A 25,854-nucleotide genomic window follows, 5' to 3' on the forward strand; every position below is an offset into this window, starting at 1 on the left:
TCTGTCAGTGTGCCTGTGTGTCCGTATGTGTACATTTCCCTAGGCAATAACTCTGTCGATTTTCAGTCTACAGACTAGAAATTTGACATACAGGGTACTGAGATTTGCGAATATTTTTTCATCAGTTATCAGCCAGAAAGTTGGGTTTTAAGAGGTCAAAGTTCACCGATTTGACTATTGAGAACTCTACCAAACTCCTCCGACAATATTGGGTCTAAATACTTACAATTTTAGATATAGGTTCATTGGTCAGGGATCTAACAAGAACCTATAGTTCGACCTTTTAGACGAAAAATATCAAAAAATTTGCTAAAACCATTAATATCTTCATCTTCAACTGGGCACTTTTCTATAGGGGGTCGCTTTTTTATTTTTTTATTTATCTTTTATTTTTGAAAGTCATCCTCTCCTTTCTATTATCTAGCCTGAATTAAAACCTACATCACTTCCGGTTTGGCGATGGTCGTAACGACAAAGACGTCAAGTTTTTCCCACGTTTTTTTTTTTCCTCCTTCGCGGTACGGGTTCGAGCCTGCCTTTCTACTACCACTTTTTTTTTTTTGCTATACACACACATCCAAACAACCGGAAAACGGCGAGCTTAAATCCTAGTATATCTATAAAAGTGAACGAGTCTCTGTTTCTGTGGTGTGTGTCTGTGTGTATGTGTGTGTACATTTTCCTTCGCAATAACTCTGGTAATTTTCAGTCTACAGACTCTAAATTTAATATACAGAGTACTGAGATTTGGGAAAATCTAGGTGATCTGTTTTCGGCCAGAAATATGGCTGTTAGGGGGTCAAAGTTCAACGATTTGACTTTTGAGAACTCTACCAACTTCTCCGACAATTTTGGGTGTAAAGACTTTAAATTTTCGATATAGGTTCCTTATGGATCTAACTTACTAACTTGATTTGAGCCCAAAACAATAAATTTAAGGCGTCATATTAGAGGTCAAAGTTTTTAAAAAGTTGACCTCTGCGGTCTCTACCAAATTACTCAGCCAATTTCTTGTCTAAACATTTGAAATTTTACATAAAGGGTACTTAGAGATAGGGCAAGATTTTACTCGGTTTGGGTCGATAATTTTTAGTTACCAATATATAAATGTATGTATGTATGTATGTATGTATGTTTGCACATCTGCCTAAAACTTTCGACAGAGGCGACGGATCTTTATACAAGATCAGTATCGTCTGAAGCTCGACCTTTCAGACGAAAAATATCGGAAAATTGGCTAAATACATTAATATCTTCACCTTAAACTGGGTCGCTTTTTCGCCGATATTTTTTAAAGTCATCCTTTCCTTTCAATTGTATAGCCTTTATTAATACATACGTCGTGACGCAAATGTAAATAATCTAATTCTGGCCGTTTAACCTTTTGTTTCCAACTGCCTTACTAGTTGAATAAAAGCAATGCCGAGTGTCTGAATTGTTATAGTACTTCTGTATAAGAACATATACTTCAATGACTGGGTTTTATTTATTTAGTTGTCGTATTGGTACGTATTTTAACACAAAAATATACATATATCCATAGAACATATGTGATATGTTCACTGATGGCTTGGGTATCAATTTCTTTAACCTATGTATCATTTAAGGCGACAGGATTCTTTCTTTTTTAGTAGTATAGCCACAATATATATTTAATATGTACTGTTCATCGATAATAATCAGATATTAACGTTAATTGAATAAGAATTATTGCAGCGAGAGAAAAGAAGACTAATCGAAAAGCACCTTGTTCTTTAGTTCCTTTTTTAAAACTTATCTCTTAGGATTTTATACTTTTTATCACACACACACACACACACACACAGAAGTGTATGTATATATATATATATATATATATATATATATATATATATATATATATATATATATATATATATATATACATATATATATATATACACTTCTGTGTGTGTAAGTGTGAGTGTGTATGTTCATATCTAACTAGCATGCTATACTCAATTATTTCGTCTGTTGTAAATATTATAAATATAAATAAAATTCATGTTTATATTTTGTGTGAATAAATGAAATAATGCTATACTCCAGTACGAATTTATTTCATCCTTTAAAAAATATTGTAAAAGTTAACTCAGATTTCTTCAAGCTTACTTATATTTATCGAACATAGACTGCATTGTTTTATTATTTACTATAACAGACAAACTAATACACCGAATTTATTGTAAAATGTATTAAATACTACCCAATAGACACCTTTACGTATTTAAAGAAAGACACCATAAATGTAATTAAATAATATAATTTCACAAACAAGATAATAATTTCTAAAAGTAATCACACATCATCTTTACTTAAAAGCCGCAGCTTATCACACGTGGAGGTCACACTAGAAGAGGAAATTGGTGAACAATATGTAAATCGTGAAGGTTGACACTGGTAAAGAAGTAATTATTTACAATGACGGTTTAAAACAATACTGTTTATGATGGCCTTGAAAACGACCATGTTATAGAACACGAGTAACCGGCCCGGTGTGTTGTGTTTCACAGACTGGCAGCGCTAGAAGATGCAGCTTTGCTTATGGAATTTGATTGCAGTATAGATACAGATAGAACGTTTTAAAGACAAACAATAACAACAACAAAATTCTCCTAAAAGCGGATTAAATTGGATGTTTTTCATAAAATAAATGAGGAAGACTATAACCAACTAACCACATACATATATATGTTTAAAGAATATCAACGCAACGACAAAGATTAATCGGCAAATTCAAAGAATCATTAACTAATAATTTTCAAAAACTTTGTTACTAACTTTCGCACATATCAATTACAAGAAATCAAATAAATAATTCCATACAAAAATAATAAATTGATTTTAAAAATAGAGACAGAATATATAATAAAATAAATAAATGAATAATAAAATAATTGTCGAACTAAGAGTACAAATAAAACTCAAAATGTGCAATCATAATTTCCGGAAGAAAAGATAGAAAACGAGTGTCCACCTTCTTAAATGATCGGATTTCCCATGAGTTTGCAAAATTTAATCTAAATTTCTATAGTTGCTTATTGAGACAACATGTAACTTATTAAATTCCTAACGCAAAATATTTTCCGCGAGTGATTCACAAAATACAAGACTGTTTTTTGCTATTATTTACCGTCCGAATATGAATGTAGGGAAATTCAGGTAAGGATGGTATCTTCAAGCAATTATTACAAACTTATAGGCGCCAGGTTAAAAGTGATCAGAAGCTATAGGCCGGTCTAATACAATGGGAACCGAACTTTTTCAAAATAAATCTTACGTGAATCTCCTAAAAGAAAAAAACATTTACGCCTCTTCTTCACATGTAAACTTTAATCGCATACGTTGCAAATCAGTCTTACGAATTGAATGTCACGTTATTACTGTCTCCAATTCTGAAATTAATTATTTTGCGTTGCAAGGCCCTGAATCAAACCATACATTCATACGTCAGATCTAATAGACATCATACCTACATAAGAAAACGCCGTTCACCTCCATAAGTGAAAAGAGTATATTCAACACAGTTTTTTTTCTAAAAAAATTCAACAACTTGACTCATAATGTAACAGAGCGAACGATATAAAATCAGCAGCAGCAGAGGGTTATCTTGTTAGTGAAATAATAAGCAGCAGCATCCGTTGAAGATTAGCTAATGGAAGAAGTAAAATTCACTAAGATTAATGCATAAAATATATAATTTCACAAACAAGATAATACTTTCTAAAAGTAAGCACACATCTTCTACAGAGTTTGAAGAGAACAGAGTCTATATCAGCAAAGAATAAATTAAGTAGCATAGCAGAGAAAGGTTACGGTCCACGCACATTGGATTTTTTTTAGATCCTAAACATTAAAATGTGTGTGTGCTAGCTCCCCGGTCGCAGAACAACAAATGTGGCAGTTTCCCTTGTCATGGGTCCTCGGTCACGTAGGAGTTGTTTTCCGGTCCTCAGCAACTAATTGTAACCTCGTTGTGTGTCGTTGATCGATCAAGTTGATATGCCGTCGCCTCAGTGCTATATTCTACTGATTAAATTCGAGAAAAAGATATACAAATATATAATTATGTACAATTGTCTAACAGTTCAATGTTGATTGACAAGCTCCACTGACTCGATAAACATAGTTCTCTCTTTTCTTGTATATAGCGGTGATGTTTATATCGGAAGATAGGAGAGCCTGTATCTCAACAACTCCAACTGATGATTTCGATTCTGTGCTTGTTTATATACTCAGGCGAGGGATAAAACGGGGGTTGTTCTCGGAAAGAATCGTCGCAATGACGACACCGCGGGGAGGTTCTCCCTCCCGCGAGTGCACCTGTGGATCTGCAAACGTTCTCATGCCTCCAGAGTTCATACCCGCGACCCTCTGGGTTGCACACTGAATTCAAATTTTAAACATCCTTAATCTTGAACCTTGAGTCATTCTAGTTTTCGGACTACAATTTCCAAGAAAATGACATTATTGTCGATTTTCATAGCAACGAAAACCACACCCCAATCTTGTTCTCTCAGCGTAGATTTTCACTGTCGCCCAGACACATTAATGATTGTTAAAGAAAATTTTTAAGTCATATCTGCCCGGTTTTTCCAGCACTTCATGAGTCTTAGCCTCCCGCCAGTGGGGAGCTTAACCATTACCTGGAACGATCACGTCAAATTGATTATCAGATATCAAATAATAAATTGTAATGTAAGTCGAATCATCAGACAGTTTTGCCGTTTACGTAGCACTGCATTGGATATGAGAACGAGAACGCCACATCCTGTCTGCTCACCCCTTGACTTACCTTCACAGCTGTGAATACTTAAGTGTTAAACAACTCAAACAAGACTACTACTACTACTGATGATGATGATGATGATGATGATGATGATGATGATGATGATGATGATGATGGGAAGTTTTGTCACGAGTTATCCATTTATGATCTCACTCTGATTGTTCAGGAACTCATCCGTGTGTCCGACGCTGACGGTCAGTATGCAAGTCGCCTTGACGTTTTTCTCAGAACTTGCTCTGAGCTATGCTCAGCTTCCGTTATATCACCACTGGGAAATTCCGTACAGTATATCAATATTTTGCTGACTGGGGTAGGTTGCTTACATTTATATCAGACCTACCTCTTCGTTCCATGGTTACAAACGACGTGTCCTATATATTATTAGACCTGACTGAATGTATAATTGTAAGTATCGACCGTTTCCTACTCTATAAAAAGTCCAGTCAGCTGTGGTTCTCTCCATAATAGGCTCTTTCGATTGCGCACGGAAATCACTTTTTTCTTTGCTTCCAATGTCATAAATGTACTGAAATAAAAGACGCTTTCAGGACTTCAAGTAACTACTGTAAAGAGTAATAAAGAACGCGACAAAGTTGTATGCTCAGTCCGTTAAATCCAAATTAGCTGAGCAGCGGCTTGGTTCTGATAGATATATAGCTGTTTACGCGTTGTTTTTAAAAGAATTGCTTTCCAACGCCTTGGAAAACCTTATCAGTATTCTTTGTATTTAGGAATTCGGTAATCGTCCTCTCAATACAAACCAATAAGTAATCAACACCTTCAGAAAAATGACCTCCACAGTTACATGCAATTTTATTTCCGTTCTACTAGTAATGCGATGTGCTTACATTTATATCTTATAGGATTAACGAATCTCTCAATGGTGGCTTCCTTTCTGGAGCAATTGATATAGACATGTCAAATGCCTTTGATAGGGTATGGCATAAAGGTATATTTCTCATCTGGAAATGTATATCAAATCATTATCTCTTCATAAGAGTAGTGGTTGAATAGAAGAAATCATAAGCTCACAATATTAATGCTTGAGTCCCTTATCCTCGAGTGACCTCTTGGCCTTCATAAGTGGTGACCCATATGTAAAAATTCTTCTACTTTCTGATTGTGCGCCTTAATGTAAACGCCGATTTCATGAACACATTTTCTTTCTTAGTACTGATCGTCTATGGAACACTTCTGCTGGTCTGCTTTTTAGCTGACTATGGTTGTCTACAAATTCAATGCCTGTGGTTAAGTTCTGCTTTAATGAAGTATACATATACTTACACTCTGCAAAAAGTATATCATTATATAAAATAATTGCAAGAAAAAAGAGTAAAACTGGATAAAATGAATGATTTTGACAAAGTCCTTACTGATTATTAGTTTAATACCAACATGATTAAATTGTTCACCATCTTTCTATTTTTTTATTTTTGTGCATTTAAAATAATGTAAACCAACATCTTGTTGCCCAACTCCCTAAATGATATGCTTCCTTCACCTAAATTTTAATTAAAACAAGGCGTATGGTATTAACCAGGATTTTGGTAAGCAATTCTCCTCATAACAACGTTTAAACAGCTTTGAATGTGTGAGGGCTATTTCTGGTTGAAGCTTACTAAACATCATCAATAGTGAACAGTTGCTTTACTATGATCGATATATTTTGTAGCTGGGTTCGAAAATTATTTTCCTCAACATAAACGAATTCCTCCAATTTTGAACAAATGTCTGTTCATGCCTTTTCTTTCAACAAAATTTGTCGATGCTATTCTTTAATAGACCTTTTTAAAACAGGCATACTAAAATATCGGCTAACATCAGATATGTTAGCAACATGAGTATATCATTCCCATTCAAATGAAGTCAATAGAATGAGGAAAACAGAAAAAATTACATGTTTAAACTTGTATTATTTCAGTTAGTAAGAGGAATCATATAACTATGCCTTCCCATAAATATACTAATTGAACTTATATTAAGTAAAATACTTACTATTGTTAATATTTTTTGTTAATGAGGAATTGTGGACGTATTATTGACAGCTTTCTTAACTCTCAGTTCTCTTAATTTGTGCCTCAATCATCATTTAAAATGTATGATTTTTCTGAGAAAAAGGAGAAGAAAAAGCTGCATTGCAGGTCGGCAGACGTTTCGCGTGGCAGCCGCCTGATATGACTGAAATGTTCAGGTTTTGTGTCTATTTTGTAGCCATTCAACTTACAAGGGTGTTTGAGGTAAATGTTTTATAAGTAAGCTGATGTTATCTGACTTGCTCTTACCAAGTCTGTCGAAGTGTTCGCAAGAAATCACGAAAAGTCGCCAGAAAGAATACACGATTAAACCCAGAACATTATTTTCAACATAGACTCCCGCGATGTTGTTTCCTTGTCGAACATTATGGGTCTACATTCAAACCCCCGAAAGGTTGAAACGAAATTACAGGTGCTAAACCCGACCTGCTATTCATAAGAGAAACTCGCGTTGGATTGACCAGTTCTCTAGATGAGTTCTTAAGTAAAGGATACTCAAACTTGACATCAGAATTGTGCACGAGGTTACTCTTTCTTAAAACTTCCCCAGGGCTGTGTTAATCCTTTGTTCTGTGTTCATTAGGATCTTCTGATTACTCGGTTGTCTCAGTCAAAATAAAAACAAAATGTAATAAGTCCTGTGACATATCTCTCCATCGTGCAGTATATTGATATTCTATGACTGACTAGGATAGCTTCTGAACATTTATATCAGATCCACCTCGTAGTTACATGCTTTAAAAGAACGTGTCGTTTATAGTATCAGGCCTGACATATGGTTAATTTAGGCATAGACCGCAACATACGAGAAAAAAATAGAAGCAAAAACCTAGCAGCAAGCCGTGGTTCTTTGCGAAATGTGCTAAAGTAATAACTTTTTCTATTGCTTCCACCGTAATAAATGTACTGAGAAGAAAGCTGCGTCAGGATTGCCAGCAACCGCTGTAAAAGAGAATAAAGATTGACCAGTGCTCTAGATGAGTTTGTAAGTAAAGGATACTCAAACTTGACATCAGAATCTGCTATATGCTCTCTGTTACCCTCACACAAGTAGATACAGGATTGCCAGCAACCGCTGTAAAAGAGTAATAACGAAGAACAAACATTTGTGTCTGTCAAGTCCAACGTAGCTGAGCAGATGTTTGGATCTCACCAGTTTTGGCAAATAATCAAAAGGTCCCTAAAGTGAATAGTGTGCTATACCCCAACTATCACCAATAGACCTGAGATAATCACGTTAGTACTTAACAAAACTAAACTCTTTGCCTATAACTTTGTAGCTAATTCTACCAATGGAATCAAGGCCGCTAACACTCCGTATATGTTATTTTATCTGAAAAGACACTATGCAACATCCAAATTATTGTGCAGGATGTGGCCAAGCTAAACAAAATCCTTGGTTCCAGTAAAGCAACTGGGCCTGATAAAAATATGATGACGGTGACATAGGTGGTAGAATCATCTTCATATATGTCTACAAATGATCTAAGAATGTGTGTAAGAAGATTGTGGATGAACACCGGGGAGGAGGAGAGGTGTATTAAGGACGCAACCAAGAAGGACGCCAATCAAATACTGTGAGCTTCAGATTTCTGTCCACCAACCACAACATTTATAATAGTTGAACTATTTAATTCCTCAGCTGGAGATCTTGTGTAGTAGACAGTTATACCATACCCTTTTAAAACCATTAGATATATCAAAAACAATGTCGCTATAAAATAACTCCGAGATGTAAGATGTATTAATCTTGTGAGATATTACTGTTAGCATATCAAATGTAGATCTAGCTGAAAGGAAACTATATAACATGTGCCGGAACAAGTTGTTTTTGCAGAGGTGTTGAACACTTCTCTGGTTTTCACGGATTTCAGAACCTGACTTATAACGTACACAAGACTGATTGGTCTGCAATGAGATGGGCATGACCGATCGAAAGAATTTTAAAATACAGGGCAAACTGGTGAGGTTTTCGAAGGTGTTGGGAAGTATGTCTCCTATAGATAACGGTTAAAACTATTTCGTAGTATAAGGACTTCTTGTCATGGAAACTTTTTATACCCTATAAGTTTTATTCAATCGAGGCTAGTTTCTTTACTAGGATTGAGATTTTCAATGAGCTTGATTCGAATATTTAGTGTAAAGTTTCCCTTAAAATTTGGATTTTAAGTTATTTTCAAGACAAAACTTATACGCTATGGATTGAGGTATCGTTAATTTAAATACGCAGATCCGCCGTTGTATTTAAAAGTCATAAAAAAGAATTCGTATGAATTAGATTCGGCTTTTTAGGTTGAAAAATTAATTTTAATACATAGATTTTTCGTTGTATCTGGAAGTCATAAAAAATTAATATGAATTAGATTCGGCTTTTTAGGTTGAAAAAAATTGGATTTTAAGTTTTTTCCTCAATACAAAACGTATACGCTATGCATTGAACCATCGTTAATTTTAATACGCAGATTCCTTGTTGAATATGAAAGTCATAAAAAGAATTAATATGAACTAGATTCTGGTATTAAAGATAAAAAATGTATTTTAATACGCAGATCCGTCATAGTTTTTCAAAGTCATAAAAAATAATTAATATGAACTAGATTTGGCATTTTAGGTTGAAAAAAATAATTTTAATACGCAGATACGTCGTTGTTTATCAAAGTCATAAAAAAGAATTAATAGGAATTAGATTCTGTTTTTAGGTTGAAAAATTTTAATACCCAGATCCGTCGTTGTATTTGTACGTAAAAAAACAAGAATTAATATGAATTAGATCCGGCTTTTTATTTAAAAAAATCAATGTATTTACAATTCTTTTAATAATAAAATATTGCGTGGGGTTTTAAAGTCTCTTAGTCCGCCATGCAGTTTAGAAAATTTGCAGGACCGAAGATCTACTTCAAACCGCAACGTTATCACACATTTATCTCACCGGCACACACTTTTTCCAGCCCTTGCAATGTAACTAATTTTCTCTGCATTATTTCTTTTTCTTGTCTTTTACCGCTATGGTTTCATATCGGTAACAAGCTTGACCATTTGCATATGTGTCATGGGGCGGCTTCTGCTGCTGCTGCTGCTGCTGCTGCTTAGACACATCAGCAACTTGAATCATGTATGAATATATATATGCGTGTGTGTATATATGTGGATATATACATATAAATTAAATAATATATATCTACATAATTCTATGTTAATATTTTCTAGAGACAAAGTAACCAATGAAGTTTTAACAATAACAAGAGAGTTCAATATCGAAGAAAGCAAGATATTATTTTTATTCGTTTTTACATAAGCATTAATATGTTGCTTCACATTTGTTGTGGTTGCAAGGTTGAACAATAATTAGTAAGGAAATACAATGAAGACGCAAACAACAAGATAACGCAATAATAAGTGTATTAAAGAAAAGGTATATTTACAATATGTACAAATGACGGTGTCGAGTCAGAGAGTCTTGGTGGGAGGACATGTACGCTCGTCGGCGTCACTTCCGGTGGCATTTGAGTAAGACACCCAAGGCCAACCTAGGCTTGCCATTTATAGTGTTATGTTATTCGCATATGCAAATAAGTGGTTGCCACCACAACACCCCCCTCCCAAGATTTGAAGTCACACAGATTTCAATATATTTTTCTTTTTGGGTTTACCATTAATGGTTCATTCACTTTTCTTTTCCTACCTGATCTTCGGGGTTCAGGTGCATTTTGAGGCGGTTCTAAATTAAAAGATTCATATATGATATCTATGGTGTCCTCCGCTTGCTGAAAGATGGCAGGCGCTACTTTGATGCCAAAAGGCAATCGGTTGTATTTGTATAATCCCTTATGCGTATTGATGCATAGTATTTTTGAGCAATTCTCCTCGACCGGTATTTGCAAATACGCGTCGCTCAAGTCTATCTTGGAGAAGATATTACCCCCATTCAACTTCGTGAATATTTCCTCTGGGCTTGGTAGGGGGGAATGGTGATCTTTTAATAGGGAGTTGACCCCGGTCGAAAAGTCTGCGCACACTCTAACTTCGTCATTCTTTTTCTTTACGTATACGGTGGGGGCTGCCCACTCGCTGTGTTCTATTTTTGATAGAATTCCCGTCTGTTCCAATCTATTTAATTCTTTATCAATCTTTTCCAACCCAACGAACGGAACATTTCGCTTTTTTCTAAAAATTGGGCTGGCGTTGTCTTTAAGTTCAAACGAGGCCTTGAATTTATTGCAGCGACCTAAGTTAGTCGTGAATGCCTCAGGAAATAATTCTTTTAAATCGTCTTTTATATTTACTGTTGTTGGAGAACAACATTCTAATTTTTTACAGAATGTATTGATTGGCTTATCCCATAGTCCGAATTTCTCAATTAAATCTATTCCAAACAGATTTTCACTATTTTTTAGTACGAATATTTTTAATTTCTTCGAAATCCCTTTCAATTTTATCGGGAGGACAACTTCTCCTTCAAATTTTATACCACCACCAGTTACCGTCCGGGCTGCTTTACTAGTTTTCATCATGGCCGGTTTTCCCAACTTTTTCCACGTATTCAGGTTTATTATAGAAACATCGGAGCCGGAGTCGAGTTGTAACTTTATTGATGTTTTAAATATTTCCACTTTTACGTATTTTCGCCGATCTTTGTCTAATTTTGTATTTGATTTTGTTTGCTGTACTCTCTTTCTGGTGTAATCTTTATATCTGCAGCAATCGCTTTTGTGTCCCACCTTCTTACAAATGTAGCATTTTTTCTTCTTATAAGGACAATCTGATTCCCAATGCTTTTCTGCACATCTCTTACAGTTATATCTAGGAAGAGGCTTGTTATATTCTGTACTATATTTATGGTTATTATCTTTGGAATATCCCGTTCCATTGCTTTTCTTTGTAAAGTTGTTGGTTGGTGCGTATGGTTTTCTAACTTTTCTTACATATGCCACTCCGGATTCTTCTATATTTTTTAATCCTTTTTAGTGTAATGGCCCTTTCACAGTCCTCTGCTAGTTTCTGGAGGGTTAAATCTTGCTCAGATTCCAGCTTAGACAACACTCGTCTGCGTATTTCTGCATTTTTCGTGGAAACTAACCCTTGAGCGAAGATTAGACATTTAAAATCTTCTACCGTTAGTTCTGCAAGCTTAAAATTATCGCAGTTTTTATTGACAACTGATGCGTATGTCAAATAATCTTGGTAGTCCATCTTTCTTAGATTCATGCACACCCATCTTTTATGAAAAAGAGATATATTTGGATTAAATAATTCTTTTAGTAATTTTACAGCTTCCATGAACTCTAATTCCGCAGTTTTTTTAGGTAATATGTAATCTACGAATTTGCTGTGTTCTGATGTACCCAATTTTCTGAGTAAGAGGCTCACTTTCTGACTATTTGGCCAATGTTTACAGTCCAGTTGAAAAACATCCTCGTATCTTGTGTAGTATGCTTCAAAATTCTTCTCTTCCTCAGGCACATAATGGAATGTGTCCATGCTATTAAAAATAGTTGTATGGGAGAAATTAACACTATCGACATTTTCTCGATTACTCTTTAGTAGTTCCAGTGTTTTAGCAAAACGTTCCTCTTGTCTTTCTTCATATTCCAATTGTAGCTTCTTATGCCTTTCTTCCTGTTCCAATTGTAGTTTCTTATGCCTTTCTTCCTGTTCCAATTGCAGTTTTTTCTGCTTTAATTGCGCCATTTTCTGCTTTTCTTCTTGTTCCTGCTGCCATTTCAATAATCTGTCCTCTCTCTTTTCCTCGCGGTCAGCCTGTGCCTGTATTTGTGTTTGCAAAAGCTCGTTTTGTGTAGCTTGTCTGCGTTCATCCTGCTCAGCCTGTACTTGTAAAAATTGCATGAACATTTTTGATAAGTCTTCCATGTTTTGTTTTTTGTTTTTTTAGTGTGTAGTTAAAAAAAATATTGTACCATGTACCATATACACCGGTTTAGGTTACAACAAAAAAGCAAATTGCTGTAAGCTCCTGTTTTCAATAATAATATCGCTGCTTGCAATAATATATTCTTTTTGCGAGTCACGCTGCAAAAAAAAAAAAATAAAACAGGTTTATCTGGAATCACGAAATGGAATTGACTTTCCGTTTTTAGGCACTTACTAATAAGTAACTCTTTCCACAAAATAAAAGTTTGGGTTTTTTGTTTTTTGTTTTGTTTTTTCGAGTCACAATTGAATAAATGTATGCAGTACATTTAGTTCTTTGAGTTTTTTTTTCTCTAGTATTTTAGTAATTAAAATACCTCTTAAATTGAGATTACCTTTTTTTCCCGTGACGTTTTACTGTATTATCCGTTATTCAGTGACAACTTCCAGAAAAAAAATCCTTTCCTTGAATTTTAGTTTTAGCTGTGGTATTTCCTTTTAGTACCGACGTCAACCAAAATATTAATTAAAAAGTCCTTTAGTTGTTGTTTTGTTTACGGAGAACAGTAATTAGAATCCACTGGTGAACTTTTTTCGTAGGTTACTTCCTTGCTTTTCGTAATACAGGTCTGACCTGTCGTTTTTGCGACAGAACAAAGTTCGCTTTTCGTTTGCAAGTTAGTCCTTTAGTAAGATTTGTCGTGTAGCGACAAACAAAAATTCACTTTTACATTCGTTTACAAGTCGGATTCCCAGAAAACGGCGTAAATTGTCGCTTTTGCCACGTTAGAGCTTTTTTTTTTCACTTGAGTTGAAACTTCTCTTTAGCGTAAAATCTGTTTGCTCGTCAACACTTTGCATTCCTTAAAAAAAATGGTCAACCTTTGCGTTGTACTTTTTTTTTTAAATAGTTCTTCGTCAAACTGTTATATTTGACGCTTCATATCTCGTCGCCAACTGTTGTGGTTGCAAGGTTGAACAATAATTAGTAAGGAAATACAATGAAGACGCAAACAACAAGATAACGCAATAATAAGTGTATTAAAGAAAAGGTATATTTACAATATGTACAAATGACGGTGTCGTGTCAGAGAGTCTTGGTGGGAGGACATGTACGCTCGTCGGCGTCACTTCCGGTGGCATTTGAGTAAGACACCCAAGGCCAAGCTAGGCTTGCCATTTATAGTGTTATGTTATTCGCATATGCAAATAAGTGGTTGCCACCACAACAAGATTCATGCATATATTTCTGTTAATCAGTTGCCACTAACTGAAATCTGTCCAGGAAATATATGTGATATAAAGTTTAGTTTGTATTCTAAACCGTTTAGGTATTCAGCGTCACAAAAAAAATCATTACAAGAGGTCACATTACATGTTAATTAATATAGAAATTAAAATTTAAAACGGAAATCGTTTTTAATATATGGGAAGAAGACACGAAAATGGTGGGAATTAATGTTTTTATTGCTATAGAAAAAGAAAATATAAATGAAATCATAGTCTTACCAATACCTGCATTTTCCCTTACACACACACACACATATATGTATATATGCCTATACAAATATATATATATGCATACACATTTTCCCTATACATATCAACGAACACACACACATATGTATATATATATATGTGGGTGTGTATATATATATACGCACACATATATAGGAAATACATTAAAGAAGACAAAGCAGATTATTTTTCTTTATTAATTATCCGTAATATGCATATATGTATATTCATATATGCGTGTATATATATATGCATGTATATATATGCATATATATATATGGATACATATACGCACATAAACCCATACACATACACACACACACACATATATATCCATATATAAATATATATATATATATATATATATATATATATATTAATGAAATAAATTGAAGAAGATGAGGAAGATCATTTACTTTTTTGTTATATTATTATATTTTATTAAATTAATTGCAATATCCGCTGAGGACGAAGCTCATTATAGTTCAAATTCGTTGTTTTCCAGGGTGAATATTTCATTTTTATTATATGCCAAAAAAAAATTATGAAGAAGTAATTATATTCAACACAATAATTAACATCCTTGCTTGTGTGATATTATCCATCTGATAGTTTTTTTACATTTAGTGAGGCCGCTCGTGTTTTTCCATACACATTCTCCAGCTATTTTTTTTTAAATGAGTATAGATATACGCAAGGTCTACGATCAAAACTGCGGCCTATTTCATCCGTCAAAAAGAAAAAAGAAAAAACGACATATCACCTATCAGAAAACAAAGCTATTAAAAGATTTACCTCTCGCAGAATAGCAAATATAAGCAGCTGTAATAAATTAGTATACAAATATAATTCTAGATGTTTATAACATAGCATTTACTTACATATTAAAGATATTTATAATTTTCAAAAAATTGAATAAAAACAATATATGATGGCTATAAAATGGTCCTGTACTTGTTCTACTTTCTTTGTCATACACGTTGGAAAAACTTAAAAACATAACCGAATAAAACCTATTCAAAAGCCATACTCCTACTGAAAATCACGTGATCGAAGAATTCGAGAAAATAGCCGATACGAAGTCACTTGGCTCAATAATGCATAATTTACACTATCTCGTTAGGATGTGTGTGGTGAATCCATCAGCTTATCATGGGAACACGTTTCGCTCAGGGAAGACTCCGTTAGGATATGTGTGATTGTTTAAACGGCAGCTCTGTACATCGACCTAGAATTTAATGCATGGCCCCATTTGTGTATATCGTCTCTATTTTGGCTACGTTCGCTCGGGCTCGGTTAAGTGCTATTTTATCTGTCCGGTGGATTAACAGTGACGAACATATGAAATAAACTGTGATATGTTAAGTCTTATAAGACGACGAACAAATTATATTTTTCATTGTTACTTTTTGATGCTGTATTTCATTTTTCGTCCTTTATCTTCTAGTGGTTCTTGTTATTTCCTAATATGCGTAATGACTTATTTTTCAATACATTATAACTATGAGTACGTAAGTATATTTATATAACATGACTGCGGGGTCTAGCAAAATAATCAGCCTATTTTGGGTCCAAACGTTTGAATTTTTCACATACCGCGTACTCAGATATGCGGCACGCATTTTAATCAGTATATGGGCGAAAATTTGGCTGCCAAAATGTCAAAATTGAAATTGTTGACCTTTGCAGATTTTAACACATTTCTCCGCCAATTTTGGGTCTAAACACTTGAAATTTTAGATGTAAGTAACCTGTAGATGAGGATAATGATTAATTTTGTTAAAAGGTTCAACATTGGTATCTAAATAATAAACAAATTTCCGTTGCGGTCTCTACCAAATTACTCAGACAAATTTTCGTGTAAACATTTGAAATCTTACATAAAGTGGATTCACACGTAGGGCAAGATATAAACAGTAAATAGGGCTCGAGCAAAGCCGAACTGAACTGCTAGTAGATTACAAAGATATGTAGGTAGGTATAATTATATAACATGATTAAATAATGAAGATCATTTAATGTGTATCTATTACTATAATGATTTACTTTGTGTATAGTTTCGATTACAATGCGGGAAAATGCATTCTAAGTAACGCGGTAAGTGAGGATTGAACATCCCAGATCGATAAGTATCTACTATTTGGGACGATATTGATTCACTTTAAGGAAAACAATAATTTTCTAAAACGACGAAACAGAAATCAAATATTATGTATGTAGACTGGAAAAGTATTAACTATTGAAATTATTATTATTATGAATTATGGAAAATTCATTCAATGAAATTGGATAACGTGATACTTACAATGCAATCACAGCCAGACGCGTATTTTCCAGTCAAACCCATAAGCTGCTCTGATGACAACCACCTATACGGATAAAATTTTTCAGCAGAAACACTTCCATGTTTCATTTTCCCTGAGAAAATATGTATTAAATTGAAAATCATTAAAGACTCGTACTTTCCATGAAGCGCTAACTCGATTTCCTTGTTAAACGGAGTTTGTATTTTTTTATTCAATATCATGTCGATGCAAAATATTTTGCTGAATTGTAGAAAAGGAATTTCAATGCCTTGTAATTTATTTATGCGTGCGTTCATTATTTTAATGTTTTATCTAATATCGTGTCAATGCAAGATACTGTTTATCAGTCATATTGGCGCGAGAACAACATTATTTTTTCAACAGAAAAGGTATCATCCATCATCACTTATTATATAGATTACAAAACCATTTAAATAACATGAAGTAAACATCACGAGAGGAATTTGAATATGAGTTGATCAATATTTCACATCAAAGCGTAATGAATTTTAAACGAGGCATTTATATCTCATTCTTTCCTCTCTCGTTCATCTATATCTATACTATTGATAAAATTCTAGCTGTTTATTTATTTATGAGTGTATGAAACTTTCGAATGAACCAAATTAAAAAGTTCTTTATATCTATACTATTGTTAAAATTCTAAATGTTTATTTATTTATGTGTGTGTATGAAACTTTCGAATGAACCAAATTGAAAAGTTCTTTTTCCCCTAAATGTTGTGAGTCCCTAGATTGCCCGTATCTATATGTGGTTCGTAACGAACGACGCCGAGTCACACAAAAAGCCCGAAATAATGGTTTTCAGGCCGTTTTATGCATGTCGAAAAAGTTACCTGGCCATGTCAACGGAATTTAGCACTGTTGTATACAATCGTGGGTAACATCTTTCTGCATACGGACAGGATTTGTGGCCCAATGGATAAAGTGTTTGGCTACGGATCAGAAGATTCCAGGTTCGAATCCTGTCTAGCTCTTAATACTTTTCACCACCATTTCATCCAACGTGTACTCAATTATCCTTACCCTTAGTTAAGGTGTTTTTGTTTTTTTGTGTGATTTTGTTTTGTACATATAGGAATTTCTCATACTCCGAGTTCATAAGGTAAAAGTTGATAGCAAGACAGTGTTGAGTGTACATGATGTTGAGTGTACTCGATTTTGTGTTTGACTCGGCGTTGTGTGTGCCGACGTGGCGCAGCCACTATTTTTAAATATACTTCATAACTATAGATCCGTTTTATTTTTTTTTTTACTATATTCATAATGAATATATTCATCTTTATGATTACATATATAACATTGGTACACGTACGTGGTCAACTAGATGGTCAGACAAAATGTCTCTAAGAGAACCAATCCTGTACCAAAATAGTAAATGAAGACAAAATTACCACTAAAATGCTTTTTATAAACAAAGCTAGGAGAGATATTAACTACAAATCATGTATGAGTTACATAGCTTTTAATTTCGAATATATAAGAACAACATAAAATAATTAGCAAATTAGTTACTCTTAACTGAAAAAATATTCAATTTTTTAATAAGTTATGTTTAAACATATATTAATGTAAAATAATCGGATTAATTAATCAATTTTTAAAAAGTTAACAATAATATATATATATATATATATATATATATATATATATATATATAATCTCTATTGTTTTCTAAATACACGAAAATAACAAGTCTGCTAAGACTATCTTGCGTGGATAAATGGACGACCGGCAAACTTTACAATTTGTTTTTGGGTTAGTTTCTATTGTTAATAATGTACATGTACGCATTTAAATATATTCAGTAAAAGACAATACTATACATATAAATACATAAAATATACAGTCACACACACAGATTTAATATTTTGGAAGAGAAAAAAATTATTAGCTATTTACCGAAAACGAGCAACTCTAAATCTCTCAGAATTCTCTGACTCAAGTTTTTAAAATCCAAATATGTTTCCATCTGGACCACGTCTCCTTTGGAAAACCCATTCAATCCCTAAAAAATATTTTAAAAACGGAGAATTATATAATAAGACTGTATATCTGTTTCAATTAAAATTTAAAACTCACTTTGTAATATAAAAATGATGTCTAGTTTGACACGTTGCAAAAGACATGCACTCCTTACCTAAGTCTCGTATGAGTTGTTGCTGGGGTTGTTGGATTTATTTTATTTTCTCCCTTTACGGGTTCTTTAAATATTGGATGGATAAACTCATTAAAAACCAAACAAAATAAAATAATTTTTTAAACGAATAATAGACAAGTATTTTTGCGACATTCGATCACGCGTAAGAAACAATTTTTCTCACATATGACGCTAAATATAGTTACTCACTTAATAGTTTCCATACTATCTACTATTTTTTAGCTTAATGATATCTCTGTAATGTTGCATCCCGGAACTTGTTTTCAACTGCTTCCAGGATTTGTGATCTGATGAACCGTGTGACCCAACATTCCCAACCTATATACCTAATACAAAAACAACTACAAGAAGAATTATCCCATGAGAAGTTGTGGTTCTAGATTACCCTGCTGCTTTATGTATTTCCGACTTTATTCATATGTGCAAATTGAAAATGTAATATGCACAACACCTTGTTTCACAACCTGTAACTTAGTTAATATAATAAAAATTCAATACTTTATAAATATTTATTTATTAAGGAACATTTAAATCAACATAAATGTTTAGTGCTCACCTCTGCAAAGAATGCATGATTTGCGGCGATTTCTTTTATCGTAAATTGATCTCATTAATAAGAAGAAATTAAAATAAAAAGTGAAGTACAACCTGTCTTTAACAGAAAAATCATTCGCTCAGTAGTGGAATATTCTACGTCTGAGCTATATCTCCAGATGACAATTAAACTATTTTTTAAAGCAGAAACGATTTATTAACAATTTATTATTTGCCTTGGCTGCTAAAACGTTACATATTCCCCTGTAAACATTATTTTCTATTTATAAAAGAGAAAGACTATTTTGAAGTTCGGATATTTTCGATTTTCGATATTTATCAGATCATTTTCTGTACATAGCATATCAAACTATATTGTCAGACCTATAAAATACCTTGGTGTAAAAGTTGCCAAATATAAGCCTAGCCTCTTCGGAGTCTATCAGAAAGAAACTCAAACGCACAAAGTTTTTTTTTTATATAGTATATATATACATATATATATTATTAATCATTTGTTCATATATACATATATAGAGAGAGATATATGTATATATATACATATATCTCTATATATTATGAACAGAAATATATACGAAATCTAAATAACAAGTGTTTATTCTATGTACCTATTAAGTAAGCAGAAATCATGTCATAACAATAGTAGATTTGTTCAGAGCAAAGTACGAAAAAAGTTATGCAGTCATTAAATACCTCGCCAAACGCTGTATGTTATATCTTCGTGATTTTCTGTGTGATATGAACTTAACATCTTAATAAGAAATCACACCGCAACGTTGCCTATTTTCACAATTCACATCGATATGTGCTTTACTGTTTCGTATGACACTTACTCACCTTGTATATCGTATGAATTGTTAAGTTGTATGGACCATTGTCACCCACAGTGTGTTGGCGGTATGCACGAAGCACTGAAATAAAGTAATATATAAATTAGTGTTGTTTCTGATACATTGAAAGGTTCTTGTCAAATAGATATTATTGTTGTCGACTCTTTCAATTTTATTAGTATTTGATTGATTTTAAACTAAATACATTAACAAATATTAACCGTATGCGCTATCTATTGTAAAGAGTACGTCGAATTATTTACTATATAAGATCATAAGATCCTCTTTTTTTTATTGATGATGATTTTAATAATTTGTAATTGACTTCCCTCAAATTGTTTTGTCTTATAAAGTAAAAAAAAACTATAAAAGTAGTAAAATAAGATAGCATAGTAACATATGATTTATCAGATTAAAGCGGGACAAACCAGCTCAAATCTGCATCACACTGAAGCGAGACAGACAAATAAAAATACTATTTACACAGTAGTGTTGCACAAAAGTAGAAATAGAATTAAATAAAAGCATGAAAATACTGAAAATAATATTAGCAATAGTGATTGACAGACCAAAAAACAGACTAAATATCTATTTGAAAACATTATATAAACTGTATCATAGAGGACGAACGAAAGTACTATTAAATATAAAAGCCTGACAGACCAATAAAAATGCTATTTACAATACAGCCGGACATAAACGAGCAGACCACTTTATCAAGGTGTTTGCATAGATTCGAAATCAGATGTGTCTGGCAAACAAATTTTATTTAAGTGAACTATTACAAACTGACGTGTGAACGGCAAACCAGGATATATTAATGAGTTGTGTGTATTTTACTTACCAACATCGCTGTTGCAGAATTTTGTCTGCATATGAGAGTTTCGACACTCTGTAGACACAAGTCCCATTACGAATATTTCGAGAATCAAGCATAGCCTAAAGATATAAGTAAGCATTGTCTCGTTACTTTAACCGGCTTCTTTTTCAAGTTTTAAGCTTATTATTATTATTATTATTATTATTATTATTATTATTATTATTATTATTATTATTATTACTATTATTATTATTATTATTATTTTATTTTTTTTTTATTCAATTTTCACCCCAAACAAGGCACAGTGCCACTTTGAAGCAGGGGGCTACTATTAGGGAATTAATTAGCGGGGTCATTATGAAGGGAGAAGAGTAGAAAGATGTTTGTTAACATTACACTTGAACTTCTGCATATCATTGCAGTTGGGAAAGCAGAATCCCGGAAGGGAGTTCCAAAGACCCGCAGTTCTGGGGAAGAAACTATTGGAGTAAAAGGCTTTCTTGCACCTAGGGATCTCCACTGTAAAGGGATGAGACTTAGTAGCTTGTCGGGTTTGTCGGGAGTAGTTACGTCGGGGAGGTACAAGTGTTTGCAGTTCGTCAGAGCATTCACCATTAAAGTATTTGTAGAACAGGCAGAGGGATGCAACATCTCGTCGATTGGACAGAGGTTGAAGCCTAGATGACAGTTCAGGACCTATCAGGTTGGCGACTCTTTTTTGAACCCTGTCCAGAAGCGAGAGACAAGCAGCAGATGCACCAGCCCAGATGTGACAACAGTACTCCATACATGGGCGAATGGTTGCCTTATAGAGGTATAGGATACTTGCAGGTGTAAGTAGTTTTCTAGCACGGTAGAGGGAGCCAACCTTTCTTTGCAGCAGCCTTGGCAATGTTCTCAATGTATCTATTCCAGTTCATATTCCCTGTAAACGTTAGGCCGAGGAGTTTAAAAGAAGTACTTTCAGGCAATGTGTTCTTGGCCATTGCTATTGGTGGTAGAGAAGGTTTCTTGTAGTTATTGAAGGAAACAAGCTTAGTCTTAGCAGCATTGAATGAGACCAACCATTTTTGTCCCCATTCCACTACGGATTGGAGGTCATCCTCTAGTGTTTCTGCCATTTTCTTGGACATGTGTTCATTTGTTTTCCCCTCATATCTGTTATAGAGAGTGGTGTCATCGGCAAATATACCCATTTCCGAAATAATATTATCAGGGAGGTCGTTTATGAATATCAGGAACAATAGAGGTCCAAGGATAGACCCCTGAGGCACTCCCGCATTTATGTCATATTGTTTGGATGTACGTCCGTCGAGGACAACTTTGATTTTTCTATTACTTAAGAAGGATTTAATTACGTTATGAATTCTTCCAGTGATTCCATATGATCTAATTTTCCTTAGAAGACCATCGTGCCATGCCCTGTCAAAAGCCTTAGATATATCAAGGGCCATCGCTCTACCCTCCCCTGTTTTATCCAATGAACGGTATATACGTTCAGAAACTACAGTTAAGATATCTGCTGTTGAACGGGCTTGTCTTAATCCATATTGTTTGTCAGTCAGGAGTTTAGCAGCTGTTAGGTGCTGGACTAGGACTTGATTAACTAAGAACTCAAATATTTTGGCGAAAAGCGGGAGGAGGCTAATGGGGCGATAATTTAGTGGGCAGTTCTTTCACCAGAATTCTTGAAGACTGGTACCACAGAGGCGGTTTTCCAGCAGTCGGGAAAACAAGATTCGTTAAGGCATTTATTGTAAAGTTTGGACAGAACTGGAGCAACCTCGGCAGAGCATTTTTTTAATAGCACAGCCGGGATGAGATCTGGATTATTAAATAATAATTATAATTAAATAATTATAATTATTATAATTATAATTAAATAATTATAATTATTAAAATATTATTATTATTATTATTATTATTATTATTATTATTATTATTATTATTATTATTATTATTATAACGACGGTTTAAAAAATCGTATTTCTTAAAAAAAGAAACAGAGTACTTCTTTTTCTACTTTGTTAAACTCCAGGAATAATTTAATTGGTATAGGCAATGAGTTTTTATATAGAAATTTAGACAAAAGTGGCGAATCATCAAATTTGCACAAACCCGGCTGGGTAGAGTTATGAAAAATCGTTTTATTATTGATTATACATCAAATAAATTTGAATCTGAGATGATTTTTTTATTTGAATAATTTATTTATATTCATGGATTGCACGATTCTTTCATTGGCGTTCGCATTTCGATAAATGATTAATGGTGCGATTGGTGTGGACTTTTTTATTTCACACATCAAGATGAAGTGTCGTGAAAATATATCAATAAACGTTGTTTGTCCATATGTTTTCTTTTAAATAAACAGACTAATAAAATTCTACAGTATGAGAAAATAATAGAACTGTCGTTTGTCGGAATAATATCAAATAAAAAGCGAACAGTGTTGAATGTTTGAATCCAATAATATATTTATATTTATGTATTTCATGATTTTTATTTATTAATTATTTATATTTATAGGTTTCCTGAGTCTTACCTAACGTTTAAACAAAAAAATTATTGATTTCAAAATTAGAACAGGCTTATAATATCAAATATTTAAAAACATAATCGTTATGAAACTTTTATGTTAATTATTTTTGTCGTTACGCAAGTGTAATCAAATTCTGACCATTAACTTATCCAACCGTTTTTACTCTTAGCAGCATGTTTGTTAGCAGAGACAAAATATAAGTTGATAGGTCGATATACGAGGTGTTCTCTTGTGGCTTTCATATTTGTTAATTGTCAAGTCACAATCACATTAACCTAGACAAAAACAGTTGTTCCTGGTGTACCGCAAACCATAAAGATCATCGGGACACACTGAAAAACGCGGGATGACTATAATATTAGAAAAGACGTTGGAGTCAGCACCACCCAAGGCATGAAGCCACTTGAAAAGACTTATAAAAAAATTCAAAGACAAGACATGAATTAAATAGTATTTTTTATGAAAGTCGCTTCAGACAAGGCATAAAGTCATTTGAAAATGTTAATAGAAATGTCTTCAGACAAAGCATGCTCCACTTGAAAGTTTATTAAAATCGTTCAAGACAAGAGATGAGACACTGGAAATAACTCCAGAAATTGCATGGAACCACTAGACTTTTTATTAAAAACCTCTCCCAACAAGGCATGAAGCAACTTAATATTTTGCATGGAAATAAGAGCATACTTTTTATATTTTTATTTTTAGAAGTTTTGATATGATACGTAATTTTTCAGATCAGATCAGAAAGCTTGATATTTGGAAATAAAACGGTTCCCTATTTTCGAGTTTAAAACCGACGGTACCTAAGGAATATCTTATCTTTACCATGGATCATCATTGAATTCCGATAAACGCTTAGTAAAGCTGAGTGTTTATTTGTCACATTCTAAAAATCATATACATTGATATATGAATGATGAGTGGATGTTTTTCACATTACAAGAAATTAGGTATATTGTACAAATAATTCTGAGTGTTTATTTGTCACATTCTAAAAATCGCATACATTGTTATAGAAATTCTGAGTATTTATTTGCACAGTCTAAAAAGCACATATATTAGTCAAGTAATTCTGAGTGTTTATGTTTTATTTAACTATTGTGCACTTTCATTTAACAATTTAATAAACAACAAATGATTCTACAAATACGGTCCGTTTTGAAATAATAGCGCTATTTGAAAAGCAATTCTTTATATGGGAATTGGAATGTACTTACGAAAATTCATTCTGTACTTTGATCCAAGAATTAAATACACAAGAAACTTACTTATTTTTTGCTCCAGATAGCAAATAGTGCATAGACATCGAAATTCTTCTATCCGAAGCATAGCAGATATGTTCGAAACCAACTCCATTTTTCTCATTGAGAAACGACAGGTAGCCCTGCTAATACTATTAGAAAAATTACTATCAAAAGTATATATTTCTCATTGAGTAACGGCAGGTAACCCTGCTAATACTATTAGAAAAGTTACTATCAAAAGTATATATTTCTGCAACATTTTATCTTTCTTCCCATCATCCTCTGCTTTTGTTGCAAAATCTGAAAATTTTAATCTTTCTCTCTAGACGCGCATCACCTTTCATAAACTTTCATACTATCATAAATTAGAGGGCATTTCTGAAGGTTCTTCATGAACCTAGTAAACGACGGGTTATTATGTAGATAACTATTTAATAAAAGCACACTAATTCATCAAATTGATTGAAAAATTATAAAAACGCAAAGCCAACAAAATTCTCGTAAAATCGGGTATAATTGGATTTTTTCAAAAAATAAATGAAGAAGAGTCTAACAAACTTATCACAGACAAGATCAGTTTTAAAATGTGATGACAACATAAATACTTCAAATTCTGACCGTTAATATAGCGTTTCCAAGGACTATGTTTTAGTCGGCTACGCATCGGCCTGAGCTATTTTATTCAAGGACTGGTAGCTGCAGGAAATAGAGATTTGGTCGTGGAATTTTCTACTGGTTTTAATAAACGTTCGAAACACAAACAACTACAACAAAATTCTCGTAAAATAAAAATAGTATAATAAACTAATCATAGACAACATATGTTAACGCAACGATAAAGATATAATAAATCGACGGAGTAAAACATGATTGACTAATATTTAGTAAAAACTTTGTTGCGAACATTCGGGCACATCAAACAGATATTCGCAAAACACTAAACAAATAAATAAGTTCATACAAAAAAATGCATAATTATTATATGTAAATAAAGAAAATAATATATAAAGAGATAAATATATGAATAATAAAATAATTGTCAAGCTAAGAATACAAATAAACTACAAACGTGCTATCACCATTCCCGGGGAAAAGATAAGAAAGAGGCTGCAGAGAATCCAATATGTCTCGAGCATAAACTAGTCCACCT

At 33.2% G+C, this 25,854-nt stretch overlaps 1 protein-coding gene across 1 annotated transcript in view; it reads right to left on the reverse strand.

The window, feature by feature from the left end:
• Positions 1-14,672: 14,672 nt before the first annotated feature.
• The window catches only part of LOC145256533 (uncharacterized), a 54,117-nt gene continuing 42,935 nt past the window's right edge, over positions 14,673-25,854 (reverse strand). Inside the window, exons 6-9 of the mRNA XM_080115559.1 lie at positions 20,106-20,179; positions 18,455-18,560; positions 16,531-16,644; positions 14,673-14,954 (exon numbers count right to left, since the gene is read on the reverse strand). Coding sequence (XP_079971685.1) covers positions 14,890-14,954; positions 16,531-16,644; positions 18,455-18,560; positions 20,106-20,179 — 359 coding nt within the window. The 3' untranslated portion in view covers positions 14,673-14,889. The remainder of the gene's footprint in view (positions 14,955-16,530; positions 16,645-18,454; positions 18,561-20,105; positions 20,180-25,854) is intronic.

This window comes from Euprymna scolopes, chromosome 32 (assembly GCF_053919585.1).
Source record: "Euprymna scolopes isolate OS-2025 chromosome 32, ASM5391958v1, whole genome shotgun sequence".
Taxonomy (NCBI): domain Eukaryota; kingdom Metazoa; phylum Mollusca; class Cephalopoda; order Sepiida; family Sepiolidae; genus Euprymna; species Euprymna scolopes.